The following is a 25,263-nucleotide window of genomic DNA, read 5'->3' as shown; positions in this document are numbered from 1 at the left end:
ACAATGCATGAGCCGTTACAGAACCAAGCAAATCGTCAACATCCGTTGGCAGTGCTGATGGAAGTGTCAGACAGATATCTAACACGCATTCATCTCCACAAAGCAGGTATCGTAGAACAGGTAGGATGCAATCTTGCCAGATTGGTCTGAACGATAGAAACCATGTGGTATTCAGATCTCTCAAATGAGCCAAGCCAAGAATCTGTGTTATGCGGTCACGATACTGTTTCGCCAGAAGAGCATTTTCCATGGTAATCTGGGTATCGCTGGTGACTGGACTTGCCATATCGGAGCAGAAGGAAAAAAATACTATCCCTGCTACGAGTCCCAAGATGAGAGGTAGGCCGCCGAACACAGAGTGCACAAAGTTTGGAAAAATGCCTAGGACTGCTTCCACGGGTGTTAACAGTCTTCCTGGCATCATTCCACAACAGCTGTGATCATTCAACATTATGTAGCTGCCATTGGATAGCTGCCTAAAAACTGGATGGTGAACCCTGCAGGTGGCATGATAAGTTGTTTGAAGAACCATCGCAGGCTCCATGCAAATTAATGCCTTGACAGACTAGTTCCGCTTAGTGCGTTGTTGCAATTTTTACCACTAAGAAACACCTCCTTTCCCCCACTCCAACATTTGTGTGTGTATGGTAACTCCCATGTCGACTTTATCTACTCTTTACCCAACCTTTCATACAGGCATGCTGGTATGAGTTTTAAGCAATACTGAAACTGGAAAATCATCACTGGTATCGTGATGGTGCCATGTATTATCCATTCAATGACAGGCTTCTCAGAAAAAGTCAATGGTAATCTTTCTAGTTTTTCTATGCTCCACACCGTATAGTCTGCTCCCCTCTGTGCCAAAGAGATTTGTTTATCTGTAACGTTAAATCCAGTAAACAATGACGTGGTGTTGATTAGACACCAAGGCACATAGCCTGAACGTAGGTTTTGTAACGTCCAGCCTGTAGGAAGGTAGATCCCTGACTATGGTTGCCCCCAACTTTTTGCCTGGTGTTTTGCTGGTTTTCTGACTTAGTTGACCTGGGGCCCTGCTATTCAGGACCCCAGGCCCACTGCTCTCTCTGTTAAAATGGATTCCATGTACCCTAGGTACATATCTGATTGGATACTGAGTCACCTTATTAGTCCCTGTACAGTATACCTTAGGTATCCAGGGCACAGGTGTACCCAGGGCCTACCAGGGGCTGAAGCATGCATTATGTCACCCCTGGCTGGCCATCCAAAACTGACACAGCTGGCTGCTTGACAGCTGGGGCAAGGTGGTGTAATCACCCTTTGCTTTAGATATAGTATACCTATATCTAAACCTAAAAATGGGCACACAGATCTCCTATCAGTCACTCCTATGGCAGGCCTTTGCAATCCTGAAGGCAGAGTGCTTGGAATCGTGTGAGATGGTGCTCTGGCATGAGCTGAGCCTGTCTGCGGCTTTCGGGATCCATCCCTTAGCCGTTCCCATGATAGTGTCAGACCATATACTCTTAAGTGCCTTATAATCCTCGCGGTTATGGTTACTTTGGTCTGACATTATCTAAACATGTCGTGTAAGGTGTCATACGCTTTGGAATACTACCCCCTTGCCAGTTCTGGCGACGGGGGTAGCATTCCACCCCTCTATAGGGAGAAGACATGTTGGTAGCCTGTAACCCCGGTTAAAGTTAAACACAGCCTCAGCTCCACAAAATGGATGCTGCCACCGAGACCCCAGTCTGCCCTCCTGCTGCTGGGAGTCCTTCCAGCAAACGGAGGCCTGGACAAAGGGGTTCCTGTCAGGGGCGGTGCTAGCACCATCCCAGACAGGATTTTGTGTATCCCAGGTAGGCAGGGCTGAAAGGAAGGTGACTGCAAGTGGCACCCCGGTGCTCACTGTGCATATGCCGGCTCAAACCAGTTCTTGGGGCACACCAGCCCCTGAGCTGGGGAAAGTCCGGCAGGGGAGAGGGGTGTAACCACCCCCCTTCCTGGTCCCACCCATGGGCAGGACCTAGTCACGTGCCAGCCCCCTTTTTGAGAATAAAGGTAGGAGCAGGCCCCCTTCCAAATTAGATAATTCTGAATCTTGACTACTTTCCACGAAAGGACTCTTGAACTACTTCTGAAGACTCTCCCTTGTGGCTAAGGAGTAGCCACCCTGCACCCGCAGGCACCATCCAAGCATCGCGGTCTGCTGTAAGTCTCTCCTCCGGATCAAGACTGCCCAGCTCGACGAGAACCGGCTTCCCTGGCACCTCTGACCTCTACCTGCATCATAAGCCCAGCTGAGATTCGTGGGTGTGACGAGACCTCGAGGGACCGGCCATCTTCAAGACTGCACGACGCTTGCCCAGCACGACCGCCGAGGGATCCTCGAGTGAGTGCTTTGGGGTTTGAGAAGCCCCAACCCTGAGCAGCTCCAGCACCGAAGTCCAGCCCTCCAGCATCCACGAGATCTGCGTGGGGCCCTTCTGCTCTTTGCTGCTCACCGCGTTGTCCAGGTCACTTGCCCGTTGGCTAGTGGCCCACCGGACGACGAACCACGACGACAACACCGCTGGTCTGGTTGCTCCAGACTGGCCCTTGCTCCCCTCTAACAGAGGAGCACCCCGGACCCTCCTGGTCCACTCCAGACGCCATCTTGAGTCCACCGCGTGGGCTTGCATTTGCCAAGAGTTGTTGCCCCAATCCTGGGTCCAGCGACGTCGACAGCAGACACCTTCGTGGGACAGCTCGCACCTCCATCCTGGTCGCCGACAACGCCTCCTGGTCCGAGAGACTGCAGAGCCCAGCGTCACCCACTCACCTGGTCGAGGTGACTTCGCCCGGTGCCATCCTGGTGCCAATCTAATCACTGGCTAGTGATTCAGGACTTGGTCCCCTCTGCTTACAGGTATCCATCTTCATCGATCCAGGCTTGGATCACACCGAACTTCATCACTGGTCGCCTGCCAGCAACAACTTCTTTCAGGCTCCATAGACTGCAACGAGGATTCCAGACGTCTTTCCAGACCTATGCAGCCGCAGCCCCTGGGCTAGGTAACCTGAGCATTTTGGTGCTCCAGCATAGCTTAACTATCTAAGTGTCCAGATCCTTTTTCGTTTTCAGCCTATCTAGTCTGATTCGTCCGATAACTGTAACTTTGTATTTACTAGCCTCCATAGACTTTGTTCCGCATCCCGCGTGAGAGTGCACACTCTGCACCCGATCTCCCTAGGCCTCCTGCTCGTAATCTAAAGGTTCAGTAGTCTAGTCCTAGCGCTCCCAAAGCCTCTGAGAATAGTTACTTACCTGCTAGAAATTCGCATTCCACTTTTGTAGTATATGGTTTTTCGTGCCCCTCGGGCATTTGTGCGACTTTCAGTATTTCTTTAAGAGTTTTGTGTTGTGCTTAGCTCCCTGACTCATAAAGAGTTCAGGGTAGTACTGTTATAAATAAATATACTTTTATTTTCATAACAACTTGTGTGGTGTCCTTTCACTTGGTGTTCAAAGGGTAAATGTGATGGTAAAACAGCTGGCTTAACACGCCCTCTAGAGTTTAGCCTAAAGACTGCACGTGTCCATGCTACTAGGATAGCTGGTCTATCAGGTTGACTTACAACCAATCATCAATAAGGGTTGTTTGGTATGATACAAAGTGATCACTAGAATAGTGAGCACTATATATCAGGCCAACTTCTCACACAGCCTAGCAGCATTATAGAACGTAATTGAGACTGGCCATGTTGCAACATTAGCAAGTCTTGTTCCATTATGTCTGTCTATAGCAGAGGATACAATGCTGTCCAAAGAATACATTCTGGATGACAGAGTTGTTAAACCATTGTCAACTACAGAGAGCTTTCTCTAAATAAATATGATCAATTTCTCGTATTTGTTCTGCAGTTTCCATTTGCGTTACTTTTCAAACTTCTTTATAAGAAGCCTATATACAGACTTTCCAAGCTTCATTATAAGTAGCGTATATACCGGCGTATATGAAACGTTTTTGATGTGGTTTGCGGGGTCCTAGTAAGAAGTCTCTCAAATCAACGCAGTCTTTAAGTAAAGTTAAGTGCTGCTTTATTTCTGGAAGTGTGGATTTCTGTAGCCACTCAAAGCATAGTTTTCCTACACTTTAAGTTGTTATTATCCCTGGATGTGGTCTCTGGATATATCTTGGGTCTGGCCTAGTTGCTGTAAGCCCTTGTGTTTTGTTCAGGAATCTATCTTGACCGTTATTAGTGTCTGTGTGCCAGATTAACCATATTTTCCATTCAGGATTAGTTCTGTTTTGTTGTAAAATATACTTCACGTCTACCTCCTCATCTGTAGTTCTATTACTATCGGGTGTGGGCTTAGGTATGGACGGTTTGTTTAAATCTTATCTTAGCCAGGCCAAAACAAGAAGTCTGTTGAACAGTGTCATTTAAAAACATCATTTGCTCCGGGATGATGCAGGCTCTAAATAAGGCTTCTAAACATTGCACCGGCCAGTCTTTTGTGCCCCAGACAGTTTTTGTCTCAATATTGTCTTTCCAAAAGTCAAACCCTAATGTGAACTATTGAGCATAAAAGGCTGCAGAATAAATGTGCTTAGTATTAGTCAACATACTTTTCAGTACTGTCTTATTTACATTTTTAAAATAAAATGTTACTGGATTTGTGGTATTGAAACCTGAAAAGTATGGACATTTTTCATAAAATGTTTTAGAGCTACCCTTTGGTGGCGTCGGACAATGTTCCCATTGATTTCAAGTTAAAACATTTCTAGGATTTGCAGATTTGTGCAAATAATGGTGACCAAAATGATTAAAACAATACAATACATTTGTTCATAATCTGACGAACCTTCGAAGTATTCATGTTTTGCAAACTTTGCTGACATTTCTAAGTCTGCCATGGTATTAACAGTCTCAAAGTCCCAATCATCAGAAAACGTGCTGGGTGAAACAAAATCACTCAAGGAAACCTTAAACTGGTGTGGAATCTTCAACAGCTCTACAGGACCATAAATGTCATAATCGGTTCTGTCCCATGCTATAACACCAGGTATAGGAACGGCTGTGTTGTTCACGGATGACAGGTCTCGTTCACGATGAGATGATTTGTGTGGCTCCAGGAGCAAGTTGATGTGCTTACTTGGTGTGTTCATTTTACTGTATTTTCCGTCTATCAGCTTACCCAATCTTAAAACAAGAATGAGCCAAAGTAGGAGAAAAAGTAAACCTAACAATCCAAAATTCAGCCCATGGTGAAACCAGATATGTATTTGCAAGCTGGTGACAGAGTTCAGTTACTTGTTCCTTGAATGTTTTATTTGCTGGCGTTATTTCGGGCTCACTGGGATCCTCAGAAAAGTCATCAAAGTTGATGAAATTGCCAGAAGCAGTTCTGTCAATTGTTGGTATTGTATCCGGATTATTTGAAATCGCTGGAGCTGCTTGGTCCCTCGATATGTTAGTATAGTCAGATGCTACATCATTGTAGACGGGAGTATCTTGACGAACTGTTATTTGGGTCTCAAGTGGCACAAGTTCCATGGCTTCGTTACATAGTCCTTTTCTTACTGCAGATTCTTCAAAGGTGATGAGTCTTTCAGTTTGAACCTCTTGGATTGTAGCAAGATGTGGGCGTCTGCTACATCTTTGGAGTCCACTGGGCCTACTACTTATTATCGGCCACATGATGTGGTTTGACCAGGTCGATGGACACAACTCGGTTCTCCTTTCTTCCACCACGGGGCGGCAGTAACACTGATCTTGTTCAATGGATTGCTAAGACCGGTACTGGTTTTCTGTACGAAGGCCCAAATTCCTTATTGACCGCGATCTTTTCCCTGACTAGATCCCCAATCTTTGGAATCCAGACAGGTCTTGCTGGGACAGGTTGTTTTTCTTCAGTGGTCGTTGGCTTCTGTGATGTGTTGCTCAGACTTCTTCGTGTTTCATTTAAGTCCTGCAAAACAGCCAAACGCTCTTCGATACCAAAGGGTTTTTGTTCTACCACTGAAGTGTGACGATCAAGGTCCTGGATAAGCATTCTAGTACCAAAAAGAATTTCATATGGAGTGATTCCACCCAGAGAATTTCTTGGCAGATTGTTAAGACTATATTGGACACTTGTTAGATGTTTGACCCACCCGTCACTCAAACCTAATACCCTAGCTGTTATATATTGCTTTATGTCTCGGTTTTTTCTTTCCACTACCGCATTTCCCTCAAGATGGAATGGACTTGAGTACCGCAATGCAACGCCCAAGCTGGCCATGGCCTCTTTGTAAGCTTTGGAGCTAAAACGCTGGACCCTGGTCAGAATGTAGCGTGCCGACTGCGTATGTGCCGATAAAAACTCGCAAATCTTTTATAACAGTTCGGGCGTCAGCCGAGCGTTGAAGCCACATCCAAATTAATCTTTAGCAGGAATCCACTGCGACCATGATATATTTATAGTTGCCATCCCTCTGTAAGGGACCGCAGTGGTCCAGGTAAACGCACGCTAATGGTTTATCTGAAATTAGAAGTGGCGTCTGCGCCGGGCGTTTCACTGTTGAAACTTACATTTTCTGGCATATTTCACATTCCAGAACATAGTTTCAGGTCTGTTTCCTCATGCGCGGCCACCAGTATCTCTATTTTAGTAATGACACTGTGGCGGAAACACCTGCGTGTGCAGAGGCAAGCCCTTCATGTGCTGCTAAGACTAGTCCTAATCTATGTTCCATGTTTGTAATTACTCTATCCCCCACTCTAGGGATTCGAGCAAAAGGAACATTATTTGCATCAGTTATATAGGAGTATATGAGTGGGAAGCCTTTTGGAAGCATTTTACCACTGTCTTTTACTGAGGCAGTGAAAGCTTGCATTATTTTGTTGTCTATTTTTGTTTTAGAACGAGTGATTGAAGCTACGGAAGTCGTTTGAACAGCTGCCTTCGCGGCTTTATCAGCCAATGTATTCCCTGGAACGTGAACGCCATCACGTTGATGACTCAGTGTATGTATCTTTCTGTAATCGAACTACTTGTTCCCAAAGCAATTTTTGCTTGATTGTGCCATCATTTGCATCTTTGAAACCGTTTTGTACCCAATTCTGCAAGTATTCATTGCAAGACTGGACGCAGTAATATGAATCGCACACTATGAGTGTGGGGAATTCGCGATCGATATTCTCAAGCGCCATCTTGCAAGCCTGTAGTTCAGCTCGCCGAGCTGTACAGTCTCCTAGTGATTGGGTTTTTGTGATCATAGGTCTGAATTTACCATCGCGTCAGCGACCTTTAATAATCACGCACACAGCACTACAAGCTTGTTTACCTCCAATCGCGGGCTGTGCTGATCAGTCTGTATGAATTATGCATCCGTAATGTTCTAGAGCCAGAATCTCAATGGGCAGAGGACATTCTTGTTCATATTGTAGAAATTCTTGAGTTTTCAAGTAGGGATCAAAAACGTATTCAACGTCTGTTGCAGCAAGAGAGTTAACCATTGTATCCATCTCGGATGTAAAGCTTTTGCATTCGGAATGCTTGCTTTTGTAACTGCCTTCAAGGCAGGTACAGTTGTAACGACCATTATGCGTTTTCCCTGTGCTAGGGCTCTCTTTTGCTACTGCAGTTTGAACCACTGTCAGAATTTTTTCTGTAGAAGTTAATTTCATTTCAGCTTGTGTGTACAAGTGTGATTTGTAAGCTATTGGTACCTTTTCACCTTCATTAAAGGTTAGGTATGTGAATCCGCATCTCCCTGGGATGATTCAGATTACAAGGTTGCGTACGTGGTCGTGTGTTTGTAAATGTTTTGTTGCTAACATGTCTGTTTGCACTAAACGCAAAATTTCTGTGTGTTTTTGAGTCCAATTAATTTGTTTGAAATCAGGTTTGATTAATTCGTAGAGAGGTTTAACCCTTTCTGCGTAGTTTAGAATGCAAGTTCTTCCGAAATTCAGGAAACCTAGAATTGACTAACTTTTTCGGCGTTTTGGGAGGTTGGAGCAGCGCACATTTCTCTAGAAAGTTAGCTGCTAGGCTTTTGCCTTCACTTGAAAGTTCGTACCCTAAGAATAGGACGTTGAGGTGGGCAATTCGTGATTTCTTAAAATTGAATTTGTACCCTTCAGAAGCAAACCCAAGTATTATGGTGTTCACTCTGTTCAAGTGCCTGTCAAAATCGTCTGTAAGATAGATGTCATCGACGTACGATAATGCCTCATCATCATACGTTTGTAGTAACTGTTACTCTGGCTGAAAATAACCCTGTACTATTCTTGAATCCTTGGGGGAGACTGATACGTGGCTTCCCTGTCAGAGGGGAAGACTCCTCAGTGCACTGCTTTTGAAGACCAAGTCTTAATTTATCTGATCTTAACCCTGGTTAGGGTTTAAACAATCAATTATCCAACATGTTGGCTGTTACTTCATCAAAGCGTTTATTTCTTTTCATACAATAGTCTATATAACTCATTTCATTCCATGGTAATAGTACTTAGTGCCTCCTCATGTTAATCAGAATAGCGTCTCATATCCCAATGCATTTCGGGCTTTCTGTCAGCCCTTCCTCAGGGGATTGCTTTAGGACGATGAATGCTGTCGCACACGTCCGTGTTAATTGTTGTTTCTTATTTTTTGGAACGTGCTGATCGTCTTTGGACTTCACACGTTTCTTTGTGTTCTGATCGTCCTCTTCTTTCGGATTTCTGCGAGGAAGTCTGAAAGGTACGAGAGGAACGTGCATCAGTATCTTGATATCTATCAGGTTTTCTCAAATTATCCCTATTTGAGGTTATATCTCTTTTCAGTTGGCTCCTTTTGAAGAGACCTACCTTGATTGAGAACGCTTCTCTTTAGGAAGTGACTGTTTAGTATCTTCCCACTTTGTAGGAGTGGTAAGATTGTTTTTAATAACAACTTTTTCAGGATTTTCTGTTAGTTCGGGCTTTACTGGTTTCCTTACCAAACTATCTCTACCTAGTTCTTCATAGGATTTTTCAATTATCCTGGCAAGTTCATAAGGTTGCTCAGTTATATCAAGTTCTTTTAATTTTTGGCGGATTGCCACGGATGCTGCTTCACCTTTAATGTTAGCTAATAATATAGCCGAAACCTGTTTGTAATCTTTCAGTAACTTCATATCAAGATTCAAGGCAGGTTCTGGTCCGTATTCATTTTGAATCTGTTTCAGGACGTCCGGCATTACTGCCATGGACGGAACACCATGTGTTTTTGTGTAAATTGCAGCAAAGACTCTCCCGATGCCCCCACTCATTGTTCTCTCTATACTAAAACATTGGTATAAGCCATCCACACACCCTAGGTGTACCTGAACACCTCTGTAGTGGGATAAATGACTTGTGCTGTCTTTTATTACTTCTTTACCTGACTGTATATTGATATGTTTTATGTATGTTATTATTATCCTTGTTATTACCATGTTATTGACTATTATACTGCTTCCATTATCTCTGTTGATTCCTACTGCCCCTACCCTGTCTTTGTGAAGCGCTCTGATATCTGTAAGGATCCTGTTAGCGCTATATAAAACTTTGAATAAATAAATACGTGTGGTGCAATCTTCATTGGTAAACATTGTTAGAATCCTGTGTTTCTCATGAGGCGTACTATCGGGAAATACTGCCTCTGAGTAATTTTTTGAGCTAACCAGAATGGAATTTGTTCCCTTTTTGCGGGCAATTTACCAATGACTGATAGTATAGTCTGTGGTGTGATTTTGTTTGTGTTCCCCTGATGAGGGCTGTGCTGTGGAATTCTTATAGCAGGTTGGACTGTTAAAGTCTGCATGACATATTGTACCAATGGTCTATGTATTTTTATTGATTGTTTTAGCTGAGCTAACAGTTCTGGACCTGTCATTATTTCAATGTCGGGATGTGGTGTATAGCTGGCTAGTACCGGCCACGTTGCTCCTGGTCTACCTAATGGACCGACCCTGGTAAGGTGATTTTGATGTTGTAGGGCGCCTTTAAACCAGAGTTGATGCTCTTGGTATGTTAATGGAATTTCAACGTCCTGGAAAGGAATGTATTCCGCTGGATGTTCCTCTATCTTATCGAAGTGGAACACATGTGTTGTATTTGCTTGTGGAAAGATAATCCAGGAATAGAATACCTCCGTCTGCCGATATTCATGTGCCTCTATAACAAAAATTACCCTACCACCCCTTGGTGATAGGCCATTTTCTATAAGCTTTATAGCTATGGTTTTTCTTAAGTTTTCTGGGATGATTATATCATCATCGTCATCTTTATTAAACCCTGTAACATCTAAATCCGGTTGGTTTGCATTCACTGCAGCTCCACCAGTTGCGGTGTTGTCGCTGTTAACCGACATTGTTTAATGAAAGTTGCAGAGCAAGTTTCAAGGAAACAAAGATAAAGTGCACAATATTTTGGAACACTGTATCCTTCAATGTAGAACAAAACTAAAAACTAATACATAGGATTTTTCGTCCTACTCAGTTATGGCGGATTTTTATCCTCTTACCCACTCCAGACGTCTATTGGAGTATTTTACGGGAAAAAAGGTGTCTCTGTGAAAAGCACAACTGAGTTACTCTAGTATCTAGCCTGGATGTTTGCAGTTGTTTTTGTCCTGAAAAGTCTTTAGAAGTCATGGGATAGGGGATTCCTCCTTTGGACAATAGTGCGCATGGGCATCGGCTCCATCCTTAGATTGCTTTTCGCCAGCAGGGAAATGGAGTTTTGTAAGAAACCGGAAGGATGCCCATGTAAGCTGTATCTACATAAGATAATACTGGAACAGATAAAAGGTAGCCGGGTGGGCGTGTGTAACTCTGCAGCTCTACATGCCAAGAACAGATGCATACTGGTAAGTAGCATTTTCCGTTCGAGGCATATGAGCTGCAGATTACACACTGTGCATAGATTGTATAGCAGTACCCTCTCTTAGCGGCGACCACCTCGCCTGATGTTTGGGAATCCGCTCTTTTGCGTGCATTGGAGACTACCAGAGAGTCTAGTGGTGCAGGCCCTTTAATGTAGGCTGGGTCTGAGGGGACAGCCTTATACTTTTCAATTCGGGCGTTGATGATCAGAGCCCTGACTGGATCTTTGAAGACCTCTGGCGCATGCTTAATAACCCCTTTAAGCATGGGTAAAATGGAGGTGGACCTTTGAGTGGTATCAAAGGTATCCATAAGGAAAACCTCCTCTACTGGGTCAGTATGTAAGTCAACCCCATGATATTGGGCGGCTCTATGGACAAGTTGGGTAAATCCCATAGTGTCCTCTGGTGGGGAGGGCCTGGAGGGGTATATGTCATCGTCTGGGGTACTATAATCACCCCAAGGGTCAGGTGAGCCAGGAGGACTAGGATTATCTAGTGGCTCATTATCTGCACCACCCCCTGTGTCATCAAAGGTGTTACCCCAGTCATCTTCTACTGGAGTTGGGGATGGTGTAGGGGAGTGATGTGGTATGAGAGGAGGAGGTAGAGGAGGAGGAGAAGGTAACCTTAGAGGAGAGGTTTCAATGTCCTTAGGATGAGGAGCTGGTGCAGGCTTCTCCAATGGTCGTTTTTTAGAACTTCGAGTCAATCGACCAGTTTTGGCATCTTTAACAAGTCTTTTGTGTAGGATCTGGATGGAACAGTTCCTCTGTGTGAGGTAGATCCTTTGGAGCCGGGGTTTTCAGTTCCGTAGGTTTTTTCGGGACCGAACTGATACAACATTTTGGCTTTGTAATGTCTGTCTGGTGGGCCGTGTTTTTTCGGCTCATACTTTTTCATCTCAGACACATGGGAATCAAGTGCTTTCGGTGGCAATTTCTTGCTTGGCTCAGGGTGTGGTTTTGGTGCAGAGGAGCCCGTGCCAGTCTTCGGCGCAGAGTGCTTAGATGTGGAAGCAGCTTGCGTGGAGGTGGAAGAAGATGGCTTCTTTTTTGGTGCCGGTAGTGTACCAGCACCGGGAATAGGCTGACTCGAGCCAGAGTCGCCTACAGGCTTATTAGGCTTCTTGGTCAAGCCCGAAAACAGGGCATGTGAAGCAGTCTCTCGGTGTGCACCCGGCCCGAAGGTGAGGGTGTGACCAAAGCCCTTTTCGAGGGTGTCAAGGAAGGGTCGGGGGTCGACGTGTGTACTTACGACCCTCTGTGCCTGAGTGATGTCCTCGACGTCTGAGTCGTCGGCCTCGGAGTCGCTGTCGACGCCATGTTCTTGCTGTTGCTCTGGCACGTCGACGCTCTCTTGGAAAATGTCGTCCGGGATCGAAGACGAGCGAGCGAGCCATGGTTCTTCGAGCTCTTCGCTCCCGAATAGTCTTTTTAGAGCAGAAGGATGCACAAGCGGAACAGTCTCTGGCCTCATGCTCTGCCGAGAGGCAAAGGTTGCACACCTCATGTAGATCGGTGTGGGGAAACTTCAACCCACATTGAGGACACTTTTTAAATGGCGTCCTTTCCATGAGCCAGAGAGTAAGGCCCAGATCGGCCCGGAGGCCTTTGTCAACGACCGGAATCAAAAACTTCGATGTCGTGAAGAGTCGCGTCGATTGGAAGCACGATCAAGACAATACCGTCCAACTGGGTGAGGATTGCGCGTCGAAGGAAAATCGGTTCCAAACCGGAGCGCAGGAAACACATCCGAGCCCGATGGCGGAAAAAAAACAATCTAAGGATGGAGCCGATGCCCAAGCGCACTATTGTTTAAAAGAGGAGTCACCTATCCCGTGACTTCCAAAGACTTTTCAGGACAAAAACAACTGCAAATATCCGGGCCCAACACTAGGTGGCGATCTAATGCACAGTGTGCAATCTGCAGTTCCTATACCGTAAACATGATACTTACCCAGTATGCATCTGTTCCTTGGAAGGGTCCTGTGGGGCTCTTTAGATCGCGGCTGGCCTTCGATTGCCTTTTACTTCAGCGTCTGGCTGCCTCAGGTTGCGCCTTGCTCTCTTGGCCCTTCACTTTTGACGGATGTGTATGGTGTCTTACCTTATCAGTCTTCTTCCTGGTATCACTCGCCTTCTTGTGGGCGTTTGTTTTCTCGGAGTCTCCTTCCAGAATTTCTACATCCGATCCCTGGTGTGTTGATTCTGCTGGAACTCCCTGATCTTCGTCATCAGTCTTAAAACTTAAGTCCATCCAGGAAATTTTCTACTAAGTCTGAGACATTATTGAACAGTGGGCGCCTCTCTGTTTTCAGCATGTGCTGAGGGTTTTTGGTAGGAACACTGCATAGGCCTCACAGTCCTTGTGTTCTTTGGGTATGCAGAGGTAGCACATGTCGTCTGAGTCGTGCGAACTTGTGGTGGCACTCACGACAGAACTTGAAGGGGGTATTTTTCCATGGCACCTACCTCGCCATTGGTCGACTTTGGATGTCTTGTTGTGATTGTCATTCCCGGAGTTTTCTCCTCATCTCCAGCTGCAGTATCAATGATAGTGTAGTCCACTCAAAATTAACGACTTTTCCCTCTACTTTTTGGGTTTACCCAGAAAATTCTTCAGAGCTTCCAGTCTTGCTTCCAGACCCAACTGCGGAAAAAAGAATCTGAAGATGGCTATCATGCACGACCTCCAGGGCGCCGTCTGACGTCACACAGGGGACGTACCTGGCATCAAATGTGGTGGTCAACAACAACCAAAACAGAAAAAAATAAAGACTATTCCGGACCCAACCACTAGATGGCGGAACAATGCACAGCATGTGAATCCAGAAAAGGATTCGTGCTGCAAAACACTTATTTTCCCTAGCTTTTTGCTGTGTGTGCTGCAAAGCAATTAAAACTCACCTCTTCCCACGTCTGTAGGTCTCTTTCCTCCCTTCCCTTCCCCCAGTAGGTTGTGCTATGGTTCTTAGCGCCGGGACGCCCCGTTGCTGGGGCAGCTGTCGCGCTCAACAAACCTTTAACATAACATAACATAACATTCTATAGTACACAAAGAAGGGACAGGACGCCATTTATTGTTTTTGTGCACGAATGTGTCCCTTCGTGTCCAACAATCATCCCTGTAACGCAGGCACCCTTTCACAATGGTGCAAGTGTACAAGCGTTGGTGCTAGGCTGGTTCGTTTCCGCTGGCACAGGAGCGAGCAAAGAGAAGTACAGTATTGTTGTAAATACGGTGCATTTCTGTACTTAGAAAATGACAAGAAAATGCACAGCATGGTGCTGCAATTACGCCCCCTGTTCCTGCCTAGCAGAAGCCGCTTACAGAGAAAATCCCTGCACAGGACACTGGAGACGGGCAGCTTGGCAGAGCACATTTAATAGTGGGAACCACCACAAGTAGTACTCCAGAGCGGCAAAAAACAAAGATTTGGGTGCGGAGCAGTACGGCAGTGTATACATTTAAAGCGATACACACAGTTTAGTGTATAGGCAGTATGGAAGGAGTCACATCTAGGTGAGTTCGAGCAGCAGGCTACATGTAAAAAGATGGTACTCGCACAAGAGATGAGGAAAAGCAATTCCAGCAGATTCCACATAAAGATACATGGGAATCTCACTGTGCAGAAATTGAACACAGCCAAGACACACGAGGAAACTAGGAGAGAGCGAATTCTTACCACAAGATTGGCCCCCGACTTGTAGGTCTCATATGGATAGACAATACGTTCATAATGAGCACGCAGGAGGGAACCAATGTTCTTCCCGGGGGGATAGGAAAGGCGCTGCGCAATACGCGCCCATCGGCGGTCTTTGCAGATTGTTTCATATCCACCTTCCTCAGTTACGATCTGAAAAAAGAATCTTGGGTGAGTGCAATCAACAACATAAAAAGAAATCAATCCTAACATTTGCCCAAGCCTGAGAGTAGGTGAAGGAACCTGGCTCCTTATAGGATATACCACAAGGTGGTTCTATAGTGCAAGGATTCCAGAAATTCCACCAGAAGTGTGCAGGTCTCAATGAAAACCCAAAGTGCTCTATTTACGATAGTGTGGTGGAGCAACTTTAGGACTAACACAGAGGAGTGCAAGACATTTGTTATACACACACTGACCAATAAAGGACACGACTTAAAAAGTCGATCCACACCAATTTTAGAAAAAAGCTTCTTTCAAGCTTTATTTTAAGACCAAGATAACTGCAAAAAGTAAGCACATTTTGCAGGAAAAATACATTACACTTAAAAGTGGACAGAGCAACCGTTAACCCATCAGATGAAAACAAGAAAGCAGTTTTGCAGGTTAAGTACTCGACTTACAAGTTCAGTTTCCAGGTTTTGGGGTCAACACCAGGCAAGCTTCAAACTGGCTATCAAAAATCTAACAGGCTGCTCTACCTATTTGTAGGAACGCAATTAAGTCGTTAAATTAACATTAGTAACTGTGAAAAAAAAGAATTAGTTGCCCTATATAAAGAATTATGCTATATTTGATATTTTCTACCATTTCAACAGGCCCCATGGACTCTGATACGAATGAACCTTCACGCCCTGAAGGTGATACCCCGGACAGGGGGGTGACAACACCGAAACGCGCATAGGCGCGTTTTGATTTTTTCTGTTCCTTATATGTGAACCTTTGTCTGTTTTATGTAAAACAAATCAATGTTAAATTAGTTTGTTTTCAAATTTCTATAATAAGATCCATTGTAACCTCCTGAAGCACGACTCCATTAGCAGAGGATTGTGCACCAGCAACCGGACTGCTTTATTAAAGAAATATGTGTTCCATGTTTGCACATATGTAGGGATGTTGTATCAGAATCAATTATTATAGGTCCTGGTGAATGTTTAGTGTGGGTTCACGGTTTGAATGGGTATATGTGAATGTGAGAGTGCATGAATGTTGTATGAAAGGAAGTCCATGGAAATTCTCATCATTGAGGGCCAGCGTCATTGTTGTATATATTTTATCATGTATAGAATAGATTCCTGCATTGATTTGTTGTCTTTTGAACAAAAGTGAGATGCTAGGGCATATGGGGACACCGTCTGTCCAGCTCCCCATGGCCCACGGGCTTCGGGTGCATGGGTGTCCTTTGGTGTCATGGAAACAGCTTACAGGGAAGGTTACGGTCGTAGAGGGGGGGGGGGGGAATTCTTCGAGTTGAGGCTGCAGGTGTCGCGGTGGAGTCCGTCAAGAGGGGGGGGGGGGGGGGGGGGGGGGCAGGGGTTGAACGTCCATCAAACTAAGCCGGAATCCCACTGTGCCTTTATAGCCTTTATAGCGCCAGTGCCAGCAAAATAATGATCGCATCTTTAGTACGCATTCATTCAGCACACAAGTCGTTATAACGACTTGCTTTAAGGGGCGCATTGGTGGAATGGTGTTGGATTTAAAGTCAAACACCTTCCCCACTGTTGCGCATACTGGAGTTGGAATAGTTAATTAACCTACTCCAAAATCCAGCGCCCCCCTAAGGCAAGTAGTTATAATGACTTGTGTGCTGAACGAATGTGTATTTAAGACGCATTTGTTCTAATGAGTGTGCTGTGAAGGAACAGCGCGAGTCTGGCTTGCGGAATACCGTCCCACACTCCCATCAGGGGTCAGCCCATGGTGGACTCTGGATCAGAAGTGCTGGGGAACCTTCACAGGACCAGTGGGCCACTTGGACTCGGGCCGTGGGCGTTCGGAGGCGGTATTGCGGTTCGTCAGGGCAGAGCACTTTGTCTTTAGAGTTTGTTTCTTCTGGACAGGTACTCTGTCCACAGGAGATTTGGAGTCTTTGTTGAAGGCAGGCAGTCCTCCCAAGGTTCTGGAGGTCGCTGGTCTGTGGGACGAGTCGCCCTTCTACAGCAGATTCTTTGAGGGCTGCAGACAGGCCTATAGGGCTGGGGCCAAGTCAGTTGGTGTCTTTAGTCATCGCTGCTGCATGGCTTTTCTTTGTCCTCTTCTCGTAGGTCGTCAGATTCTGCCTTTAGGGTCTGGGGAGCCACCTAAATACTTTAATAGATTTAGGGGTGTAACAGGTAAGGACCTGTGGGTCCCTCACCTGGGGTGTCTACACCCACTATTATGACACCCTCGTGAGAGAGGGGGGCATAGCCCTAGCCCTGATTGGATAAGTCCCACCATCTTCAAGATGGTGGGCCCTGAAATGTGTGCTCAACTTCGCAACCAGCAACTGAAGGGTGGAGTTAGCAAAGGTGGGCACACCTACTCTAGCTTGTTTCCTGCCAGTTCTCCCACCAAAAGTGGGGGTTTGAACCAGTGGAAGCCATCTGCTGCTATCAGCAGTGCCTGGGTTCGCATTGAAAAGGCGGCAGAACCTTTAAAGCTTTATTCTCTAGCACGGAGCCGATCCTGGGGAGGTGAGGTGACTCCTCTGCCCAGGATGGGCCTGGTGTCTGGCCTCAGAGAGCGGGGACGCTCGACCCAGGGGTCCAGAAACAGGTCTGGTGGTGGTAGGCTGCCTAAAGCCAGACCACCCCAGGATTGGTAGACTGTCAGGGGGCAATACATGTTACAATAAATCCCACACAGGAATCAGTGTGGGTTTTATTATGAGGAGTTGTTTGGTAGCAAACACTCCTGAGGTCAGTTAAGCCACCATGGTGCTGGGGACCTTGAGTGGTCTAGTTCCCAACCCATGTACCCACTGTGGCTTCTCTGGTACTTTCAATATTAAGGAATAGATTTACATATTGCTCATGCAGATATTTCCACACCCGAGATATCGAGCATCCTGACGTAGGGGCGGGAGGCCTGCTAAAGGGTTGACTGAACTATACCTTTGGCAGTGCTGCTGGACTTAGCACACAGGCACTGTGCCATGTCGACTCATTTTCATTGCACCAAGACATGCACTCTGCAGTGGCATGGTCATGGGGAGGGAAGAATCACTGGCACAGGGGACCTGGTTTGCAGGGACCCTGTCCCGTACAATCAAAACCACATCATTTTCCAGGCACAACGAGGGGGCGAACCGGGTCCAAACGGACACTTCCGCACAGTAGGAATAATTCAAGCACATGAACATCGGATCGATTCAATGCACAATACAGACTCGCAACGTGGCCACTAGCCATAGATTTATGCCAGGATATCAGCACATGTGTAACTGCCCCGATAAGGAAATGTTTACTTACCAGGAGCTTTGCTGCTTGAACAATTTTATGGATTCAAAAGCTGTGCATTATTCCACCAGAAAGTGATTGAGCCCTGAATACTTCCAAATCCTCTTCCTCTGGGCGTCGTCTGTTACCACTTAGCGCTATGTCCGTCCCCTTGTGACGGACGTGCGTCCAGAAGCCTCGGTTCGTGGATGCCTTAAGATTGCCCTCCCACCCTGCACCCTAGAGACTTGTTTTTATCCCTAAAGGATTTTGTTTTTAGAAATTCTTTGTTTCTTAATTTTGTTGCATCTCTTTTCTTGCAGAGGTCTGTGGGTCACAGATGAATCCAGAAAATTATTCAAGCTGCAAGACTAGTAATACTGGTATGCAACCATTTTGGTTTTGCAATGTATATCTTTTGTGGATTCACATGCTGAAATGCTTCAGTCCTCCGTCTCGCCTGCAGCTCTTTGTTCACTTGAATGTCCATACAATAGTTTTTTGTTAATGGATGACCATGTGAATGCCACACAGTTTATTGGAACCTTTGCCAGAAAAGCTAGAGTGACTCCCTTCCTTCTTGTGGGTTGTTCTATAGGTCTTTACTCCGGGCACATCAAGTCAAAGTGCATAAGAAATCTGGCAATAAAGTGTTGTAGGGGGGGGGGGGGGGGGGTTCTTGCAACAGAAACCCAGCTTCCTACAGTGCCCCGGTTTTTCTTGCTGAATACGCTTTTGGGCGTAGAGTTAGTTTTTCCTGCTGAGGAGTAGCAGGTTTGAATAGTCTCCATAATCCATTGTGCGATTGTTCCCTTCGTAAACAGGTGAACCCCTGCTGGCTTTAGCGTGTGAGACAAACCGTTAGTTCTTTTTACCAAACAGTTTGGTCTCCTGTAGATAATATAGTAGTGCTCTCCCTACGTCAAGAGTATGCAGGCTCCTCTCCAGCCGTGTTCGCGGATTATTAAAGACAACTGGTAAATGAATACTTTAATTCAGATTTAAATTGCTCACCACTTTGGGTAGAGATTGAGAAGTAGTCCTTGTGAATTTACATATATGGTTCCTATATTTGCCAGAAACCGGTCCCCGGAAGCTTGTTTCCTTTCCAGTGAAGAATTGGCTTGGTAGTTTGGTCTGCCCTGTTCCCATGATGCACTGGGCCAGGGTCAGACTAATTTGCATATAGCCAGGTTCTGAGCTGGGATGGGGCAGTGAGCTAAAAAACGGTGATGGATCAAGCCCTGATCTGTTGACTGGGTAGGAGTGTTCTGATTTACTCAGATACTCTGTCCATCACCACCCCCTTTTTGAAATCCTATATTTGGTTAGACACTTGGAGTGCACTTGCTCTCCGTAGTGTTATTGCTATTAAGGCTGCAGTTTTTAGTGTGATCTGCCGTAGTTCTACTTCATGCATAGGTTTGAATGGCTCCGTCATTAGCTGTGCTAGAACAGTGTTTAAGCTACACATCGGTGCTAGATCCTTACTTGGAAGAGATTCTTTTTGAACCTTCTAGGAATCGTTTGATGACTGGTGATGTGATCAAACCTTTACATGATGCTCCCCTGGTGTCAGCCACAAGAGCTGCCAAGTGCGCCTCGAGAGGAATAGTAAATGGCACCGTCTAGTGACTGGGTGAGGAGGATTATTACGGTCTCCTGTGTAGACGCTGAATCTAGGGTATGGTTGCCCTTGCACCACAGGAGATCAATCAGTGGTTTGTAGAGAGTGCTACTCACCCGTGAGGGTCTCAAGGCGCTGGAGATACTGTCTCCATTTCACTGCGTAGCATAGTCTTTTTGGAAATGCGTAGGCAAATCTCCCTCACTAATTTCTTGACAGGTATTCCCTTCTGACTGGAGTTGAAACCTGGAGGCGAAGAGTTGGCATTTCTTGTTGTCTATTGTTGCGGATACGTCAAATGTTGGCATTGCCCAGACCCTGAAAATCTTATCTCGGCTCCTTTGTTTGATCTCCCCTTCATGTGAGCTGCTGTTCTGTCTGCTGAGTTGATCTGCCTCTGCGTCGTCCTTTCCAGGTAGGTGGATTGTTTGCAGGTTGATCCTCTGTGGCATTGCCCATTACAATGTCTTGAGCTCGTCTGCCTAGGGCGAATGACTGTTCCTCCCTGCTCGTTCAGGTAAAACCTAGTAGTTGGAATGACCATTTCAATTATTACGGTCTTCCCTGTAATGTGCGCTTGAAAGGCTCTCAGTGCTATTAGCGCAGTCTTCATCTCTAGGCAGCTGATGTGTTTTATGGAGTCAGAGTTGCTCCACGGACCCCAAATTCTTACGTTTCCTGTAGGCACTCACCCCCTTTAGAGACGCATCTGTTGTGATGGTCACGGAGGGAGTTGTCCTTTTGAAAGGCCTCCTTAGGGTTATGCTCTTGATGTACCATTGTGTCTCCTTCTGTACGTTTCTCTGTTACAACCACTAGATCTTCCCAACTCCCTGTGGTTTGATATCAGCTGTCGCACGGCCGTTCCTGTAGAGGGCGCATGTGTAATGAGGGGCATGCATGATGCCATCATGCCCATCAGCTTCATGACTGTCCTCACTGTCAGACTGTCCCTTCTAGTAGAGGAGACTCTGCTCTCCGATTGCTTGAACGCTTTTTTGGGTCGGGTACACTCGTGCTACCTTGGAGTTCAGTCTTGCTCCCAGGAAAATATTTTCTGTTCGGCAATTATTGTTTCAGGTTTATTGAAAACCCCAGCCTCGGGAGAGTGGTGATCACTGGTTGGGTGCCTTTTTGTCATGTTTGTTTTGACTTCGCCTTCACTAACCAGCCATACAGGTAAGGGCAGATGTGAAATCCTTTCCTTCGTAGGAATGCTGCCACCGTAGCCAATTGCAAAAAACACAGTTGATGGACAGAATGTAGAACAATGTCATACATTCACCCCAGTACAAGGATCTGGGCCTAAATCCATCGATTTTTTGCATTCCACACCACCCTGGGTTAGACACTGGCTATATGCAAATCAGCTCTGACCCCGTGCCTCATGGGAACAGTCCAGTCCGAACTACCAAGCCATATCTTTCCCAGACCGGAATCAAGCATCCAAGGACCGGTTTCTGGCTATCAGCCTTAATTCAGCCGGGATAGCTTGACTCCAGTGGTGTGGAGAGCCTGGGACTCACGTCTGAGCATACCCAGCCCACTCGGGGTGAAAATTACAAAAAACACAGTTGATGGACAGAATGCAGAACAATGTCATACATTCACCCCAGTACAAGGATCTGGGCCTAAATCCATCGTTTTTTTGCACTCCACACCACCCTGGGTTAGACACTGGCTATATGCAAATCAGCTCTGACCCTGTGCCTCATGGGAACAGTCCAGTCCGAACTACCAAGCCATGTCTTTCCCAGACCGGAATCAAGCATCCAAGGACCGGTTTCTGGTATTACAGCCGTCTTCAGCCCGGCTTGCTTGACTCCAGTGGTGTGGAGAGCCTGGGACTCACGTCTGAGCATACCCAGCCCACTCGGGGTGAAAATTGCTAGGCATTTTGTAAAAACTCTTGGCGCAGATTTTATTCAGAAGGGTAAAACCCTTAATTGGTCGTGCGCATCTTCGTGCATGAACCTTCGGTACCTTTTGTAAGCTTGATTCATGGGTATGTGCAGGGTGCGTCATTTAAGTAAATCAGTGCCACGTAGTCTCCTTTTAGAGGAGTGAGATTACTTCTTATAGCATTGGCATCTTGAAGTATTGTATGCGGAAGGATTTAGTAGTTTCCATTGGGTAAACAACCTTTACAACGCAACTTTTAGAACGCACTACCACTACAACGCATTTTTTACAACGCAAAAACTTTTACAACGCATACCATTACAACGCATGTTTTTACAACGCAAGTACTTTTACAACGCATGCCATTACAACGTAAGTATTGGTAAGTATATAATTATATTTAATATTTTATATGTTTGTTTTTTTTTTAACGTTTTCAGTATTTGGGTAAAGGGGTATTTTTAGGGTTTAGGGTCAGTTTTCAGTTTTTGGGTAAAGGGGTATTTTTAGGGTTCAGGGTCAGTTTTCAGTTTTTGGGTAAAGGGGTATTTTTAGGGTTTAGGGTCAGTTTTCAGTTTTTGGGTAAAGGGGTATTTTTAGGGTTCAGGGTCAGTTTTCAGTTTTTGGGTAAAGGGGTATTTTTAGGGTTTAGGGTCAGTTTTCAGTTTTTGGGTAAAGGGGTATTTTTAGGGTTTAGGGTCAGTTTTCAGTTTTTGGGTAAAGGGGTATTTTTAGGGTTCAGGGTCAGTTTTCAGTTTTTGGGTAAAGGGGTATTTTTAGGGTTCAGGGTCAGTTTTCAGTTTTTGGGTAAACGGGTATATTTAGCGTTCAGGGTCAGTTTTCAGTTTTTGGGTACAGGGGTATTTTTAAGGTTCAGGGACAGTTTTGGGTTTTTGGGTTACAGGGGTATTTTTAGGGTTCAGGGACAGTTTTGGGTTTATGGGGTACAGGGGTATTTTTAGGGTTCAGGGACAGTTTTGGGTTTATGGGGTACAGGGGTATTTTTAGGGTTCAGGGACAGTTTTGGGTTTATGGGGTACAAGGGTATTTTTAGGGTTCAGGGACAGTTTTGGGTTTTTGGGGTACAGGGGTATTTTTAGGTTTCTGGGTTAATTTGGGTTTTTGGGGTACAGGGGTACAAGGTAAAAAAAATTATATTAAATAAATTAAAATAAATTAAATAAAATTAATTACATTTATTTTAATATAAAATATTATATACTTACCAATACTTACGTTGTAATGGCATGCGTTGTAAAAGTACTAGCGTTGTAAAAACATGCGTTGTAATGGTATGCGTTGTAAAAGTTTTTGCGTTGTAAAAAATGCGTTGTAACGGTATGCGTTGTAAAAGTATGCGTTGTAACGTCATACATCCTTTCCATTGCAGCGCTCCCTTGTTGGTACTTGTGTATTGCATGTTTCGGTAAGAGTTCCTTAACACCTTCCCTTAACAGCTGTCTTTTGAAACCTCTTTTTTGGGAGGATTTGATGGTGGAATGTTGGTTTGTTCTATAGAACAGCCTTGGGACACCACGCTTAAAACCCAATTGCCCGTCGTGATCTCTTCCCTTTCATGTAGGCACTGTGCTATTCTGCATCCTACTGAAGTAATGTGGGGGCCCGTTCTTATATCTGAGCCACTTGGTACCCCCCCACATCTCCCAGAGGACTGTCCTCCAACCTTTCCTCTAATAAACAAGCATTTACAATGCAATGGTCTCGGCATTGTTAAAGTTAGAGCTATTGGCATTGCTCATGACAGGGACAGGTCAATAGATACTACTATAGATACAGCAAGGCCCACATTTACTAAAGGTTTGTGCAAAAGATCTTGTGACACAAGTAGCAGAGTAAATCATTTTTTGCATGAAAAACGCCAATGCAGTCAGGCACAGGCAATCGGTATTATGGTATATTGCCTGAAGTTCCTATTTGTACTGGGGGTTTTCCCTGAATCACGCATCTTCCATGTCTGATGTCTGTGCTGCTGTCTAAAAATAGGAATGTGTACTGGAGGATGTACAGCGAGTATACGCTAGGCATGGCTGGCTCACTTAGTGTGTGTGCAAAATGGAGTGAGGAATAGGAAGCAGCGTCACAGAGGCTGCTCACTTTCACTCTGAATAACCCGTCATTTTTAGTTGTTCCTTGTTTTAGGTTTGCTGACTGCTTAAAATGCGAGACTTGCCAAGATAATTTCACTCTCGCACAATCCAAGAAGTGATCCACCTTCCCACGAGGATTTTTAATGTGAAAAGCCAACAAACACAAAAAGACTCGGCCGGCCACTGTCGCGCCGTTTTCCTCTTGTTTTTTCGGAGCATGCGTCCAGGGTGCAGCGTTTCCACGGAGTTTACATCTTTAAGGATGCTGTGTGATGCTAAATACAGCACCGCTCTCTACTAACGTGAGAGTTAAATGTAGGCCACAGCCAGCTGCTCGGAATGTTTTTCTTGCATCGGTTACTGTTATTCACAAAGGAGCCTGGAAGGAAGACTTTCAGGTTTTAAAAGCACAGTTGTGAATATTTCCCTTGGCACACTTAGTTCCCCGGTATCAGCTGCTTGGTGCCAGAAGGCTGCACTACTTTATTCAGGAACGTCTGTCAAAGTAAAATGGCGCATATCGTTCTGACTGGAATTTAATTTGAGAACTTCTGCACGCGCTAGAAAACGAACGACTTTATCAAATCTCGATAGTTTGCTCGCGTACCCCCATTTAATGAGGGGAACACTTGATGCGCGTCATCTAAAAATAGCTAGCACATGGCGGAATTTCAGCCGGAGGTTGTCATCCCAGGAAGTGCTCCCCTCGTTCCATGGCGGGAGCGGAGAGGGTTGCTTGTTAGTTATCTGATGCGGCTGATAATCTTGGTATTTATGTTGGCAGTTGCGCTGGGACAAGGCTGCAGTGAGACAGTTTGATAGATTGTGTCTGGCGTCCTATTTTTGTCGATTAAACCTTTTAGCCAGCAATTTTATGGAAAATATCTACACTTGATCTAAAACTTAAGCTTGTCAGAAATACTTCATTTTTAAGTACAGACAGTGGAAATATGCCGATAGTTATTGTGCGTATTAACTCCGGTCACACATTTATTCCTGTTAACTAAAGCGAAAGGGTTGTTCAAAATTCTGTGAAGTACTCTGTGCGTCTGTAAGCCTGCCTTCGCCTCTCCCGCACTCAGTCTCCTCTTTAGCAGCGCCACGCGCTGGTATGCAGACTCCCCCTGCATTCCAGCAGGCGCGCGTCGCGATCCGGCCTGCATTAGCACTGTGGAGACAAGACCTGGCCGCGCGCACAACGTTATCCTATGGGGAAACGCTGCGCGCGGCCAGGTCTTGTCTCACTTCGGTGTTCTCAGACTGCTGAGACGCCGACAATAGTTCTCTGGCGAGAACGCGCTTTCAGCGCGTTATAGCCGAGACCTAAAAAAGAGGCCTTGTGGCTTGCTGCCAGGATTTGTATCCGGACTCCTGGGTTGTCTGCTGTACACACATTATACATATACACACACACACACACACACACACACACACTTGAAACAAACAGGCTCACTATTTTTTCAGTTAAGAACGAAATAGTTTACCGGTCGGTGTAGTTTTGCAGCTTGAAGATCTTTCTGGATTCATTATGCTGTGCATATTCCGCAATCTGGTGGTTGGGTCCGGAATCTTAGTCTTTTTTCTCTTTTTATTTTTTGTCGTAGCCCAGGTGGGCGTCGACGTCCCACCATTTGGTGTACTTTCGGTGACGGTGTGCTTCC

The 25,263-nt window shown here is 45.5% G+C and overlaps 1 protein-coding gene across 4 annotated transcripts in view; it reads right to left on the bottom strand.

The window, feature by feature from the left end:
• The window catches only part of KDM5C (lysine demethylase 5C), a 392,248-nt gene that overhangs the window by 312,906 nt on the left and 54,079 nt on the right, over nucleotides 1–25,263 (bottom strand). For all 4 annotated transcript variants that reach the window (XM_078664512.1, XM_078664511.1, XM_078664513.1 and 1 more), the window contains exon 4: nucleotides 14,526–14,696. In XM_078664512.1, coding sequence (XP_078520638.1) covers nucleotides 14,526–14,696 — 171 coding nt within the window. The remainder of the gene's footprint in view (nucleotides 1–14,525; nucleotides 14,697–25,263) is intronic.

This window comes from Lissotriton helveticus, chromosome 10 (genome assembly GCF_964261635.1).
Source record: "Lissotriton helveticus chromosome 10, aLisHel1.1, whole genome shotgun sequence".
Lineage (NCBI taxonomy): Eukaryota > Metazoa > Chordata > Amphibia > Caudata > Salamandridae > Lissotriton > Lissotriton helveticus.
Note: the sequence above shows the minus strand (reverse complement) of the source record. Positions and strands in the feature narration are given on the sequence as shown.